At 36.0% G+C, this 16,796-nt stretch overlaps 1 protein-coding gene across 29 annotated transcripts in view; it reads right to left on the reverse strand.

Moving 5' to 3' along the window:
• DLG1 (discs large MAGUK scaffold protein 1) overlaps positions 1-16,796 on the reverse strand; it is a 299,333-nt gene that overhangs the window by 7,465 nt on the left and 275,072 nt on the right. For 15 of the 29 annotated variants that reach the window (XM_037735146.1, XM_017522998.2, XM_017523009.2 and 12 more), the window contains 7 exons: positions 15,247-15,288; positions 14,550-14,585; positions 13,076-13,126; positions 12,116-12,217; positions 11,683-11,855; positions 6,860-6,969; positions 798-889 (listed from right to left, as the gene is read on the reverse strand). In XM_037735146.1, coding sequence (XP_037591074.1) covers positions 798-889; positions 6,860-6,969; positions 11,683-11,855; positions 12,116-12,217; positions 13,076-13,126; positions 14,550-14,585; positions 15,247-15,288 — 606 coding nt within the window. The remainder of the gene's footprint in view (positions 1-797; positions 890-6,859; positions 6,970-11,682; positions 11,856-12,115; positions 12,218-13,075; positions 13,127-14,549; positions 14,586-15,246; positions 15,289-16,796) is intronic. The other 14 variants (XM_017523037.2, XM_017523078.2, XM_037735379.1 and 11 more) reach the window with 2 other exon arrangements.

A 16,796-nucleotide genomic window follows, 5' to 3' on the forward strand; every position in this document is an offset into this window, starting at 1 on the left:
GTTTTAGTAGAGACGGGGTTTCACCATGTTGACCAGGATGGTCTCGATCTCTTGACCTCGTGATCCACCCGCCTCGGCCTCCCAAAGTGCTGGGATTACAGGCTTGAGCCACCGCGCCTGGCCAGAAGTAGACCTTATAGAACAGAGAGTAGGATGGTGACGTACCCTTTCACCAGCATCTCCCCTACTGCAGACTACAGAGTAGGGGAGATGTTGGGAAAGGGTACAGACTTTCAGTTACGAGTAAGTTCTGGAGATCTAACACACAGCATAGTGACTGCAGTTAATAAAGAGTACATCTTAAGCATCTTCCTTACACACACAAAATGGTAACTGTGTGAAAGACATGTTAATTTGATTGTGTTAATCAATTTACAATGTATATGTTTATCAAATCACATTATACACCTTTAATATGTACAAATTTTGCCAATAATACCTCAACATGGCTAGAGAAAACGGATCAAAATTTATAAAGCATAAGAGAAAAATCAGAGTTTCATAGAATAAATGATATCTAAATCTATTTTTCTTTGGTCAAGTGTGAAAATTCCTTTTTGCTGTTCTAATCAATAACCTAAAACACATTAAATCTGGATTCCCCAGTACCACTGCCTAGGCTAGATGAATTTCCCACAGGACAAAACCACTGACCTTAAGGGTTTATTCTGAAAATGACAGTACTAGTTACTACTGGTAGATGTAGGCATAGTTCAAAATCCACTTGAATGGATCAGTTCACATGGCTTCAAAGCAAAATTCTATAATAAAGAGGACTGTTACAACATTGTTCCAACCTGTGAAATGTTCAGTAAACTCCTGTTCCAGTTTCATGGCTCTCTCAAACGTTTTTCTGGCTTGTTCTTCTGTTAGACGCTTATTCATTTCCCTGTGCAAATAAATTTAGAAATTGATAATTACTACATTATAATACTTTAAAAAAAAATGACAAAGGAGACAAGACACGTAAAACGGAAAATCATGAAAAGTTGAATTCTGTTGAAAATATATGAACATCATTAAAAACTTGAATCACTTTGGCTGTTTCTGGAATTTAAAAAAATTTTAGACAGAGTTTTGCTCTTGTTGCCCAGGCTGGAGTGCAGTCACGTGATCTTGGCTCACTGCAACCTCCGCCTCCTGGGTTCAAGTAATTCTCCTGCCTCCACCTCACGAGGAGCTGGATTACAGGCGTGTGCCACTAAGCCCAGCCAATTTTTATATTTTTAGTAGAGATGGGCTTTCAACATGTTGGGCAGGGGCTGGTCCCAAACTCCTGACCTCAGGTGATCCACCTGCCTCGGCCTCCCAAAGTGCTGGGGTTACAGGTGTAAGCTACCAAGACTGACCTGTTTCTGGGATTTTTGAAAATAAAAATAATAGGCTGGGCGTGGTGGCTTATGCCTATAATCCCAGCACTTTTGGAGTTCAAGACCAGCCTGGCCAACAAACCGAAACCCCATCTCTACTAAAATTATAAAGATTAGCCAGGCATAGTGGCACATGACTGTAATCCCAGCCACCTGGGAGGCTGAGGCAGAAAAATTGCTTGATCCTGGGAGGCAGAAGTTGCAGTGGGCCGAGATCGTGCCACTGCACTCCAGTCTAGGTGACAGAAAGAGACTCTAGTGCAAAAACAAAAATAAATAAAAATAAAAATAAAAACCAGACTCAGTCACTGAACATGCTGCTGTATACTTTGAATGCCAGAGGGTTTTAACAAGTTCTGCATTGGCTCAATGTAGCCAAAAAGCTATTAATTAATTTATGACCGTTTAACTTTGATGAAAATTTCATATTTAAATGACTTACAGATCTACCTATCAGTTTATAGAAAATAAGGAGACACATGTCCATATAAATAACACCATCAGAAGGTAATCAGAAAATACAGTCTGGGAAAATCTCTGTAGAAGAAATGACCTAGTTTCTATCACAAATAAATGGGAGGTGGGGTTTGGGGGCAAGGGGGCATAAAAGAGAGAGATGTGGGGAGAGAAGCCATAGGTTAAACAACTTCACCAACTGCCATGAACAGATCTTATTTGAAATTTTATTCCAATAAACAAACTGAAGAAACATAGACAAAATTTAAGAAATAGCCAGCAAAATTTGAACTATATCAAAGAATTATTATTTTAAGTATGATAATCAGTGATTTTTAAAAAAATTATCTTTCAAATATACAGTGATATACATAGACAAAATGATATGAACATCTGAGACTTGTTTCAAAATAATCTGCAATGAAGATGTAAGGAGGTGGGTGTGAGTGGACAGATGAACAAGATTGGTCATAAGTGGATAATTATTACTGCAGCTAGATAAGTATATGACAGTTTATTCCCAACTTAAAGGAAAGCCTTCCATATTTTGCCATTAATTATGATGTTTGCTTTGATATTTTATCGAGTTACTGTCTAGTTTTCTTTCATCCCACCCTACAAAATTCTCTTCAGCATTTCTTGTAAGGTAGGACTACAGGTAATGAACTCTTCTCAGTTTTTATCTGGGCATGTGTTAATTTCGCCCTCATTTTTGAAGAACAGTTTTGCCAGATACAGGATTCTTTGTTGACAGCTAAATTTCTTTTTTTCTTCAATGTTTTGAACCCACTGTTTCTAGGCTCCAAAGTTTCTGATAAAAGATCTGCTGGTGGGGTATGGTGGCTCACACCTGTAATCCCAGCACTTTCGGAGACTGAGGCAGGTGGATCATCTGAGGTCAGGAGTCTGAGACCAGCCTGGCCAACATGGTGAAATCTTGTCTCTACTAAAAATACAAAAATTAGCCAGGCGCAGTGGTGGGAGCCTGTAATCCCAGCTGCTATGGAGGCTGAGGCAGGAGATTCACCTGAACCTGGGAGGCGGAGGTTGCAGTGAGCCGAGATTGCACCACTGCACTCCAACCTGGGTGACAGAGTAAGACCCTGTCTCAAAAAAAACAAGCAAACAACAACAACAAAAATCCTTTGCTGACAGCTGGGCATGGTGGGTACTGTACTCACACCCGTAATCCCAGAACTTTGGAAGGCTGAGGTAGGTGGAAAACTTGAGCTCAGGAGTTTGACACTAGCCTGGGAAACATGGCAAAACCCTGTCTCTATAAAAAAATACAAAAATTAGCCAGGTGTGGTGGTGCATATCTGTAGCCCCAGCTACTTGGGAGGCTGAGGTGAGAGGCTGCTTGAGCCTAGGAAGTTAAGGCAGCAGTAACCTGTGTAAGCAGTAAGCCACTGCACTCCAGCCTGGGTGACAAAGCGAGACTTTGTCTCAAAAAACAAACAAAAAAAACAAATCTGATAATCTTATTGGCAAATTCCTTGTATGTGGTAAGTTGCTGCTTTCAAGATTCTCTCTGTATTCTGACAGTTTGATTATAATGTGCCTCAGTGTGGGTATCTAAGTTTATCCTGCTTGGAGTTCATTGATTTTCTTGAATGTTTACATTTGTGTCTTTCATCACATTTAGGATGTTTCTGGCCATTATTTCTTCAAAAAATCTCTCTGCTTTTCTCTGTCTATTCTCCTTCTAGGACCCCCACAATGTGTATGCTGATTACCTGATGGTGTCTCACAGGTCCCTTAGGTTCTGTTCACTTTTCTTCAATCATTTCTCTGTTTCTCAGACTAAATAATTATCATTGTTTTATCTTTAAGTTAAATTTGTTGATTCTTTCTTCTGTCTGCTCAAATCTGCCTGAATCCCTCTAGTGAATTTTCCACTTCAGTTATTTTCAGCTCCAGAATTTCCTTTTGGTTTCTTTTTAGATTTCTTTGTTGATATTTCCATTCTGTTCATGTATCTTTTTCATCCTTTTTTTTCCTCTATCTTTTTGGAGACAAGGTCTCCTTCTGTTGCTGAAGCTGGAATGCAGTGGTGTGATCTTGGCTCACTGCCGCCTTGACCTCCCAGGCTCAAGAGATCCTTCCACCTCAGTTTCAAATGTAGCTGGGACTACAGGTATTTGCCACTATGCCCAGCTAATTTTTGTTTACTTTAGTTTTGCTGTTGTTACTCAGGCTGGGGTGTAGTGGTATGATCTCGGCTCACTGCAACGTCTGCCTCCCGGGTTCAAGCGACTCTCATGCCGCAGGCTCCCATGTAGCTGGGATTACAGGTGCCCACCACCACGCCCGACTAATATTTGTACTTTTAGTAGAGATGGGGTTTCACCATGTTGCCCAGGCTGCCTTGGCCTCCCAAAGTGCTGGGATTACAGGCAAGAGCCAGTGTGCCCAGCCAACTTTTGTTTACTTTAGAGGCAAGCTCTCTCACAATGTTGCCCAGGCTAGTCTGGAATCCCTGAGTTCAAGTGATCCTCTCGCCTCTGCCTTCCAAGTGATTATGGCATGATTACAGGCATGAGCCACTGTGTAAGGCCTATCATTTTCTTGAAAGTTTGTCCATGTTTTTCAGCTCATTTAGCATCTTGTTTTACATTATTTAGTAAGTCTAACTCTTTATCAGGGATAGTTTATTTTTCCTTTGAATGGGCTATATTTTCCTGTTTCTTTATATGCCTTGTGATTTTTTTTTGTTGGAAACTGCACATTGAATTTTACAATGTGGTAACTCTGGAGATCAAATTCTCCTTTCCCAGGATTTGCTGTTTTATTTAAAATGAATTTTATTGTTTATTGTTGAAAGGTGTTTCTATACCAGGGATCGGCCTGAGGTGTAAACTTAAGGTCTTTACAGGTATTTTCTAAGCCTGTAAATTTTCATGGATGTGAAAACATCTCCTTGTATATGTGGTTACTTTTGAATGTCCTGACCTGGCTCCCAAAGTGGGGGGTCGGCTGGGGGAGGGGGAAAGGAGTGTGTTTGTGTGGTGGGGGAGGAGGGGGGAGGCACTAGCTCTTTGTTTTTATTTAATATTTTTTTCTTCTCCTCACTAATCACCAATGAAGGCAATGGCCCTTTAAATCTTTAAAAGTCACTTCAGCCTCAAGTGGAGGGCGGCTTGTAACAATGGCAGTGGGGTTTGCAATAATGGCTTACCATAGGCTGTATGGTTGCACCTCTATGATCAGAAGCAGTAATTAGCTATCAGAGCAAAGATCCCTGATATCTGCAGGGCAGAATCCTTATTGTCCACACTGGCTCCCACAAACCCTATGCAAGCTGCTTGAAAAATGTGTGCATGGCTGCATGCTATGGGGCTGAGGGTAGAGAAATAGGTAGTTGCTAACATATTAAGAGCTGAAATTAACTTTTCAAACCTTCCCCTGGAAGTTATAAGCCTTCAATAGACTTTAGAGTTCCCAAACCGATCAAAATGGTGAACAGATTTCCAAAATAGTAACATCAGACAGACGGTCAGTGCAGTTATTGTCTGAGTGCACACCACCATGCCCAGCTATTTTTTTGTATTTTGAGTAGAGACAGGGTCTCACCATGTTGCCCAGGCTGGTCTTGAACTCCTGAACTTAAGCAATCTGCCCACCGAGGCCTCCTGAAGTGCTGGGATTATAGTCGCCAGCCACTGTGCCCCGCCGTCTATCTTTTTTGAGTTTAACTGACTGATATTTTTCTAATTTGTCAAAATCTTAGACTTTCAACTTTCCTAATATTTGATTTTCAACATTCTTTCCTAACATTTAAAGCTACGTATATTCCTTCAACAAAGCCACAACAGCCTCCAAACTCATCACTGGGCAATTCATTACTATTTAGATCAAAACATCAATTTATTTATTCTGTGATTTCTTCTTTGACTCACTCAGAAGAATAATGCTTAATTTCCAAATATATGAGAATTTTCTAGTTATCTTTTAATTATTGGTTTCCATTTAAATTTCATTATTGTCAGAGAATATTTGTTTTCTATCATTTGAAATTTATAATCCAGCAAATGATCAGTTTTGGAATTGTTTCATGTATAATTGAAATTGATATGCATTTTGCAGATGTTGGGTGCAGTATTTAACACGTCAATTAGGTAAAGGAGTATTTAACATATGTCAAATAGGTAAAGTTTTACAATTTGTGTTATTCTGTATCTTCACTGATTTTTTGTTTTCTTACTTAATTGCTTCCTGACAGATGTGTTAGGTTCCCATCGATAATTTTGGAATTACCTTTTTGTCCCTATGCAGCTGTCAATTTGTACTTTATATATTTTGAGAATGCTATTAAGTGCAAACAAACGTATAAACAGATCTTCCTGTTGGAGTGAATCTTTTACTTTTATGAAATGTCACTCTTTATCTCCAGTAATACTTCTTGCCTTAAAGTATACTTTGACGATAATATAATAATCAGCCTTGTTTTGGTTAATGTTAGCATGGTATATCTTTTTCTATTCTCTTACTTTCGACCTTCCCACAGGAAGGTGTGTCTGATGAAAGCAACATATAATTTACTTTTTTCTTCATCCATTCTGACAATCGTTGTCTTTTAATTGCAACATTTAGTCTAGTGGTCTCATATTTGCCTTAGGTTAAACCATCTTACTATTTATATGGTATTGCCTCACCTGTTCTATGTTTCTATTTGCTCTTTCTTAATTTTTACTTAGATTCTATTTTTTTGTCCCCCTAAAGTATTAGGTAATGGTTATATATTCTTTTATTCTCTTAATGGTTACCTGAGAGCTGTGTTGCATACTTCAGTAGCCACTAGCCACATGGGGCTATTCTAATACATGTTACCTTATACTTTAGTAATATTAATGATGATGATTACAATGACAATTTATAACCTAGAGTGCTTATTCAATCCTTAGCACACAATCTGAGGTGAATATACACATTATTATTTCAATTTTATAGATAAATGAGATGCAGGGAGAGTAAAAAACCCTCCAGTGACTGAATTTGTACTCAGAGGCTATGCCTTAGGCATTTACACTTACATGATATTTTCCATGGATTTAGGTTTAATAAAAATGGAGATGGGGTAAAGTTGTGCAATCTGTAATCTCTTTATGGCATTTCCAGACACATCAAGGATACAGTGTTTGCTCTAAAATAAAGGGAATAAAGAAAAAAAAAAAAGTGAACCAAATATTCTCAATAATATCAAAAGTACATTTCCTACACGTACAAAGTCTAAATTATGATATGTTTGGATCCTTGTTCACTTTAAGCAAACTTGTCATTTCTCTCAGCAAACTTTAGATAGTAAATGAAATGGTTGATTAGGCATAATTAATTTGCCATTTTCAAACAAATGTTATATTTAAAAAGGAAAGAAAATACAGTTCCTAGTTTTCATAGATCAGTAATCTCTCAAAATGGTGAACAACAGAGATCCCCCCTCCCTTTTCTTAAGATTTGAGACAGGGTCTTGCTCTGTTGCCTAGGCTGGTTGGTCTTGAACTCCTGGGGCTCAAACAATCCTCCCACCCTAGCCTCCCAAAGTGCTGGGATTATAGGTATGAGCCACTGTGCCAGGCCCAGGTTCCTATTGTTCATTTTGCCAAGAAAAGGCATTTATTTTTATTTTATTTTATTTTATTTTATTTTTTTGAGATGGAGTTTCACTCTTGTTACCCAGGCTGGAGTGCAATGGCGTGATCTCGGCTCACCGCAACCTCCGCCTCCGGGTTCAGGCAATTCTCCTGCCTCAGCCTCCTGAGTAGCTGGGATTACAGGCACGNAGACGGGGTTTCACCATGTTGACCAGGATGGTCTCGATCTCTTGACCTCGTGATCCACCCGCCTCGGCCTCCGAAAGTGCTGGGATTACAGGCTTGAGCCACCGCGCCCGGCCGAGAAAAGGCATTTATAAAGACTCCAAACTATCAACTCCCCATAGCTATCATTTCATAAAAGATAAAAATTCCTAGAGTAAGGGCAAATATTTTAAATAAATGAATTTGTGAAACCTCATCACTACTACTCAATCCTTCTATTTCTCATTTTATTAGGGACTGATAAAAATTATCATAAACTAGCATATGGGGACCCAATTCTGGATTTAAGTGGCAAGGTTAAATTTACTGAAAAAGGCTACTTAGGTTTTTAATACAGATTGAGCATTTCCATGTTAAGCAGAGAAGTACTTATTATTTATAACATTTTTCTTATAATACATTTGAAATCAGGCCCTCCCCCATAACGCAACTTCAGTTTTTTGTTTGTTTTTGAGACGGAGTCTTGCTATGTCACCCAGACTTGAATGCCAATGGCGTGATCTTGGCTTACTTAAACCTCCGTCTCTTGGGTTTGAGTGATTCTTTTGCTTTAGCCTTCCTAGTAGCTGAGGTAACAGGTGCGCACCACCACGCCTGGCCAACTTCTGTGTTTTTTGTACACAGAGGGTTTCACCATATGGGTCAGGCTGGTCTCAAATTCCTGACCTTTGGTGATCCACCCACCTCGGCCTCCCAAAGTGCTGGATTTTTTTTTTTTTTTTAGATGGAGTTTCACTCTTACTGCCCAGGCTGGAGTGCAATGGCGTGATCTTGGCTCACCACAACCTCTGTCTCCTGGGTTCAAGTGATTCTTCTGCCTCAGCCTGTCAAGTAGCATGCACCACCAGACCTGGCTAATTTTGTATTTTTAGTAGACACAGCATTTCCCCGTGTTGGTCAGGCTGGTTTTGAATTCCCGACCTCAGGTGATCTGCCCACTTTGGCCTCCCAAAATGCTGGTATTACAGGTGTGAGCCACTGTGCTGGGCCCCATAATGCAACTTCTAACCTAAGTACTTGAGTCCAAGTCAATACATGATAATTTCAATTTGATGGGCACATTTACAATAAAAAATTTAATACTGTAAAATACTCCAAACATAAAGTAAATAATAGACACCATAAACCCACTGTCTACTTTTACCAGATATATTTTACATGATTGCTTAAAAAGTTTAGTAAGTTCATACTGAAATATTAATATTCTACCATGTTTGCTTTATCTCTTTACATATATGTACATAATAGTTTGAGAATCAATTGCATAATGTTTCTTTACCTCATATCTCTTAAAAACAACGGCATCTCTTATATAATCATGATTTGATTCCAACTGGCCATCTAATATTCCTTATTGGAAAAGAATAAAAAAATTTCCTGGTCCAGGATCCAATTCAGGATCACAGGGTCACACATTATATTTAGTTGTAAAGTCTCCTTAGTCTCTGTCAATCTGGCACAGTTCCTGTCTTTCTTGATCTTGATATTTTTGAAGAGTAAAAAACATTGATGTCATAGAATATGCCTCAACCTGGGTTTGTATGTTTCCTCACTCTCGGATGGTAGGTTACATATCTTTGACAGGAATACCACAGACATAAAGTTGTGTCCTTCTCAGTCTTATCTGGGAGGCAATATTATGTCTATTTGTCCCACTATTAGTGATGCTAATTTTGATCACTTATTTAAGGTTTTATCTGGTAGGTATCTCCACTGTAAAATTATCAAAATTATTATTTTTGCCTTTGTAACTGGTATTTTGGGGGCGGACACTTTGACACTATATAAATACCCCCTTTTTCATCAAATTTTCACTAATTTTAGAATACATTGATGGTTTTTGCCTGAAGCAATTATTACCATGTGGTTTTCAAAAGATTTTCTAATGTAATCATTTCTTCTACCTTGATTAGTACACAGATAGAAGGATAGTTCCCTTCTATCCACTTATTTACTCACATACAGATGCTCTTTGACTTACAATGGGAGTTTCATCCCAAAATACCCATCACTTGTTTAAAGTACTGTAAACTGAAAATGTGTTTAATATACCTAACCTACTGAACAACATAGCTTAGCCTAGATTACCTTAATCATGCTCAGAACACTTATCCTACAGTTGGACAAAACAGAATTATAATTTATAATTAAGTGTTGAATTTTTCATGTAATTCACTGAATACTGTACTACAAGTGAAAAACAGAATGGTTGTATGGGTACTTCAAATATGGCTGCTACTGAATATGCATCATTTTTACACCACTGTAAAGTTGAACCATGCTAAGTTGGGGGCCATCTGTGTTTATGTCATTATGGACTCTAGGATTTTTATTTTACTCTATGTATTATAATCTGTTATTATCACTTATTTTGATATTCAAATTATCTCAGACTTGGCCAGTGGGGAACTCTACAGCTTGGTTCCTGTGTCTTTTTATATATCCTCATCATTCTTTGAGTGCTTCCTTATTTTTCAGGAAGCAAAATGTTCTTACAGGATCATCTTGAACTTTTCCAGTCCTGGCCCCAGAATCAGCCGTTCATCTAAAGAGTCCTGGATCTTTTAAATAAAGAATTATATTTAGAAGCCAACATCTGGGCAATAGATATTCTCATTGCTTATTCAGTGTTACTTTTAGGTCTTCTCAGTGGTTAGAGCAAATAAACATATATATCTGTATATATAAATACACATCTATTTCTATATCTACTCTATTACAATTCATGGGTTCATAGTCATAGCTCTAATCGTCTGGGATCTCCAATCCAATTATCAGAGTTCATTTTACCTTCTCCCTTTTCTGACAGGCAAGCCTCCCTTTCACTACTGTCATTATATTAGTTTACCTGATCAACTCTAGAATATATATTAGTTTCAGAACTACAGGCCCATACACTGCACACAACAAACCTACTAATTAGAGTTTGATTTTGTTTACAGATCTTTCTGTTTACAGCTTGTGTTAAAGAATCTCTGGGATTAGGAATTCTCTCCTCAATGCAGTTAAGTTATTCTGAAATATAGTTATATCTGAAATATAGTCAGGTTTATTTAGTTTCTATTTGTATATCATTTTGCTTTCCCCTATCTTTCTTTGATTTTATTTTTGAGTTTCAAAAATATGTAAAATATTAACATACTTTGTAAAAATTAAAATAATTCAAATACGTATGCTCAGAGAAATGTCGTACCTCATCCTTTCCAATGTATTCCACATTCCCCATCCTTTCTACTTCCCTCCCTCTGTAGGTAACCAATCTCGTCAAGTTCTGATTTACCTTTCCTGTGTTTATTTTCACACAACTGAGTAGAGATACATATTTTCCCATTTTCTCTTATTTTATACCATACTCTTTTGCATGTGAGGTATCAGTTCAGATACCTTCTTTATTAAGTTTTAGAGAACTTCATTTTGTGAATGTAAAATTAATTGTTCAATCACTCTTTTATCTGGGCATTTAGATGGTTTTCAGTATTTCACAATTATAAACAATGCTACAATGAATGCCCTTTTGCCCATGTATTTTCATACTGTTGGGGGTATCTTTGGAATAAATTCCTAGAAGTGGATATGCTGGGTTGAAGGATAGCTGCTGGATATTGCCAAATACCCTTCCAAAAGGCAGCACCAGTTTGCATCTCCACCAATAATGCACGACTGTTTCCTCTCAGCCTCACCAAGAAAATGTCTTCGTATTTCTCCCTCCTCCCTCTTTCTTTCTTCTCTCTCTCTCCCCCTCTCTCTTTCTCTCTTTCTTTCCTTCATTTCCTTCCTTCCTTTTTTTTCCCCTTCCTTCCTTTCTTTATTGGTCTATCTCTAGCAAATGACCTTATAATGATAACTTCTCCTCTCACTTTCTTTGTCTACCTATTTTATCTTCTATGCACTTTCCTAGGCCATGTAAAATAAAATATTTAGATAAGCAAATTCATTACATTAATAAAACTGATCAGTGCTGTATCTATCCTACCACTCTTTCAGACTGTCAGAGGCATATTTGATTAGAAGCTATATTCTGGGGTTAGTTTGATGCTTACCTTTTCGGCTACTTCTCGCACAGACTGAACACTTGTTCCATATAGATGATTGTTATACTGACCAGCTTCAATGAATTTATGTTCTTGGATATCTTTTTCCATCTGCTCTCTTGAAGTCACAAAATGATAATCTCTTCCATCTACCTCATAATCTCGTTTTGGTCTAGTTGTATCTTTAACAGAAAAAAACTTGGGGAAGTGTTTAATATTAAAAAAAAAAACCCCAGAATAAATCCATTTTCCACTTACATCATTGTTTTGTAAAGTTCAACAGATTAATTTAAATCTGAGAAAGGACAATAACATGGAGGATGGAAGAGTAACTGATAAAATCAGTATGAACCATTAAAAAAAGGTTATATTTATTTTTCCCACACACAGTGACAGGAAATGTTAAGAATAACAATTAAATGTTTTTGTTTGGGTTACTCACGAGGAACACAAGATCCAAATTTATCAGGAAATTCTGAGATCAAGTCATCATTTATCCTGTCTTTCATAGGTCCCAATATGATCACTGGTCGAGTATAATTAACTATAAAGATAAACTGCATGTTAAAAGGAATAAACATTCAACAAATATCAATATATTTTATTTCACCAGAGAACAAAAATATCCGTAACCGTTACAAAGAATTTTTTTCTTCCTTTTCTATCTTCCTCTTCCATCAATCAAAGATGCCTAATTTGCCGTTTTATAATCTTGACTAAGATCTTAAAGTTTACTCAGTCTCCTGCTAGAAGTCATATACTTGATAATTAAACGAAGTTAAATTTGGTATTTTAGCAGATTATGTTTATTTACATTGCAAATGACAGAATAACATATAGTGTTTTACAGACGGTTTTGAAGTAGAAATTGTAAGGAAGCAGAGCAAAGAAGGGCAGAAGAGAAATTAGATGTAGGAAGTGATATAATCACAGTAGTGTTTTAGAAAGATGATCTAAAGAAGCGTAAACTCTAGGTCGTATAAGATCGTGCTGGAAGAATGGAAATGGGTAATGAGACTGAGAACTAACATTGTGGTAGAAGGGACGAAGAGAAGGTCATAAATAAGAAAGAAGTGCAATAGTGCCTGGAACCTGATTAGCTGAGGAGCATGAGGAACAGAGAAGGGTCAAAGACGCTCCCAAGAATTTCAAAAAAGGGTTATTTGGAAGATAGCAATGTTAACAAGAACACTTGAAAAAAGTTGCTTAGGAAATAAAACACAAATATAAAAGTCAATATGAAGTGACGAGATTCTAATATACTATGGAATAAACTATGTTTCATAAAATACATGTAGTAAATTTCTACATATAACATTTTTTGGGGGTATTAGACTTTTTTCCCTCAAATTAAAAATACATTCTTCTAGAAGATTATAAAACATCAATAGGTTTCACAAACCTTCTTGCTGATTCACTGGTTCATAAGATAAGACGTATTCTTCTTGACCACCTATTAGAAAATTAAGGCACAGATGAAAAATACGTCAAGATAACTGATGTTACTCGAATTCTAATTCTTCATAAACAACATATACATTACTAGAACTTTCCTAAGAAAATGGCAAAGATATGGGAAGAGGTACTTTATGGCAAGATTTAGTAAAAATAAATAAATAAAAGTGGCAAATTATAAAGTCATAAAAGTGAGTTTGCTAAATGTAAAACAAAATATAAATGAGCTTTTAAATCAAAAACTTATTTTATAAATAATCATTAAATCTAAAATCTTCATGTGATGCTATGTGCTACTTCTTTATTTAGAATTTAAGAATTATTAAATCTGTTAAAGATTAATGCTTTAATGAGCAGTTCTATCTACAGATATACATATTAGGTAATTTGTTACTATTAAAAATATGCTACTTTTTCCACCAACTATAATACTGAAAACAGTATATTTTAAAAAAAATTACAACTATCTTAAAATTTAAAATTATAAACACAAAGGCAAAACTATTGTCACTATTTCACTGATGAAAAAATTCACGAATTAAACTTTGTAAAAAATAAGAAATTTAATGTGAATCAAAAAGAGCTTTAGATAAAACTAAATCCTTCCAATAAAAAAACCACAGTGATAGTAAAGGAGATAATACATTCTGCTGTGAACTTAAAAGCATACAAGAAGTTAAAGCTTCTAAATTAAAGGTTAAATTAAAGGTTCAGAGCTTAGGAAATATTCTAAATGAAAGAGTCTACAAATTATATCTGAATCCAATGAAAAGAACTACAAAATTAAAAATTCTAGCAGTTTTTAACTAATACATATCCCCCTTGTCCCCACGCCCAAAATTAGAAAAGACTGTTAACCCAAGTGGTTCAACGAAAACAATCAATATTGGATAATGTATTTGAAGACTTTTTCTTTAATTATCAAGATCCTATAATAATTTTACCATGAATTTTGCAATTGTTTTATATTATATGTATGTAGCTGCAGGTCTTTTAAATCCATATATTGGCATAAACACTCTTTTCCGCTTTAAGTGTGTATTTCTTTGTCTTCAATTTTATTATCAAAGTATATAAAACCAATATAAGCTGTTTTTTAAAGTACTGGATGTAAAACATGGCTTACATACTAGCAAACACATGCAATTTGAATATTTCACACCTTAATAATTCATGCAAATGATGAGACAGACAGTATATACTTTCATTACCTCTTTTTAGCCTAGAAAGCCACTCAATTACTCTATAGTGGATTCTGGTTATAAGCAATAAAATGCTGAAATACAAGAAATCATTTCCACACCAAAAAAAAAAAGTCAAGTAACTATTATGTAGAAAAATAATCAACCAAATGAATGACGGTTAAAAGTATATACTGTTAACATGAAAAGGTATTAGGGACTGATATTAACAGGATGGACCTTTTGAGCAGCCATACTCATCTGTAATCAAGATTACTTTCATTTAGACAGCAGTAAAAAAAAAAAAAGTTAGAAAAGCAATTTTAATTTTTAAGGTGCTACAAATGATAACATTATGTACTCTCCCCTTCTCCCATACCCAAATCTGTTTAAAAACATCACATGCTTGTGTAGTTCACTTAATAAAACCAAGAATGTAATATAAAACATCAAAAGAGAAATTAGCATTATTTTTTGAGCAAACATTGAAAATGTTTCCTTTCTTATTTCTTCTGTTCACCAAGTGCTGGTGATAAACAATGACTTGATTCAGATCAGTATTGGTGAAAAAGAATGAAAACAGAAATAAAGCTAATTATAATTTAGCATTACTGAAAAATATTCTTTTAGCACTCACGTTAAAAACAGAACTGAACAAAATGTCAAAATACAAATTTTCCCCCATGTAAGTATTTACTTCTTATAAAAAATACATATACACACACATATATGTACTATGTACACAAATAATACTATTTTTAGTATTTTATTAAAATTTTATAAATTAACCTCTACATAGCACAAAATTTTACTTGGCTTTCCCTGATTTTAATATCAATCATATTAACTTTAGGTTTTTAGAACTAAGAATCCCTCCACCCCTGCAGAGAATTTATTACTTGAAATTATAAAAGAACAAGCAACTTAAGACACTTACGGTAACTACTTTCACTATCGCTGGCATTAGAAGTTACATGCTCTGAAATTGCAGGACAATGGAAGACAAATAAAGAAAACACAGTGTCATGAGTTTAAAAAGCTGATCAAAGCAAATAATCAAAATAAAAGAGGGTGACATAAAATGTTGAGATATAAGCCATATATAACAAAGTAATTTTTTAAAAGCATTTTTTCTTTTCTTTGAAAAGTTTAATTTTTTCAAATAAATATATATTAGCAAGGGAAAACACCTGTAATTATGGACAATGCCTTATTTTTGTACAACACAGCTTATGAACAAGTCTCTATTATAAATAGCAAGTAGAATATGACAACAAAGGCAAAGTGATCCTGAATTAGTCTAAATGTAGATATACAACCCAATGAGAAAATATTGTTGGCACTATCTAATTCAGTTTTTGAAACAGCAATAACTGGCAAAGGCGACAAACTGTATTTAAGGAAACAGATGCTCATTTTAATGAAGGGATGTCTTTGTAATTAAAAATAAATAGACGATGTTATTTATAGTCCAGCTCCACTCCTGTTTCTGAAAATGAAAGTCCATGTTTCTGAGATCATACAGATGAAGCACTTTAGAAGTCATAAATTCAGATGTCTCAAAAGAGTCAGCTGGAAGGGAATGTACCAATTGTGACATTGCATTTTAAAACCAACTAATATTTCTCAGAAACTCTGCTTTGATAAAATTGACAGTGGCTGTTTTGCAAAACATAAAAAAGACAAGGAAAACAACCCAGCCAAAAATTGTCTGGCCCTTCCTTAAAAGTGACCCCATTTCACAACTTTATTTATTAGTAAATAGGCACTCTTCTCATCCACTTAAATGTAATCTCAAGTTCTCTCAATAAATATCTCCCTTGAATTTAAAAAAAGACTAATACTTATATTTCTAAAAAATAAAACATTCAATGAGACAGGGAAACCTAAATTTTCATTTTAACTTTTTTTTTTTTTTAATTAAAGGGACAGGGCCTCACTCTGTTGCCCAGGTAGCAGTGCACTGGTATGAACATAGCTCACTGCAGCCCTGACCTCCTCTCCTGGGCTTCTGTGATTCTCCCATCTTAGCCCAGAGTGGCTGGGACTACAGGTATGTGCTACCAGGCCCTGCTAAATTTTTTCTTTTTTTTTTTTTTTTAAAGATAGGTCTCACTATGTTTCCCAGCATGGTCTCAAACTCCTGGCCTCAAGCAATACTCCCATCTCAGCCTCCCAAAGTACTGGGATTACAGGTATGAGCCACCACACCCAGCTGGAATTTTTTTTTTGTTTTTTTGAGACAGTCTCCCTCTGTTGCCCAGGCTGGAGTGCAGTCACACGATCTCAGCTCACTGCAACCTCCACCTCCTAGGTTTAAGCGATTCAATTCTTGTGTCTCAGCCACCTGAGTAGCTGGGACTACAGGTACCCACCACCACGCCTGGCTAATTTTTCCTTTTTTCTTTTTAAGACGGAGTTTAGCTCCTGTTGCCCAGGCTGCAGTGCAATGGCGCGATCTTGGCTCACTGCAACCTCTGCATACCA

This window comes from Cebus imitator, unplaced genomic scaffold (genome assembly GCF_001604975.1).
Source record: "Cebus imitator isolate Cc_AM_T3 unplaced genomic scaffold, Cebus_imitator-1.0 Scaffold0, whole genome shotgun sequence".
Lineage (NCBI taxonomy): Eukaryota > Metazoa > Chordata > Mammalia > Primates > Cebidae > Cebus > Cebus imitator.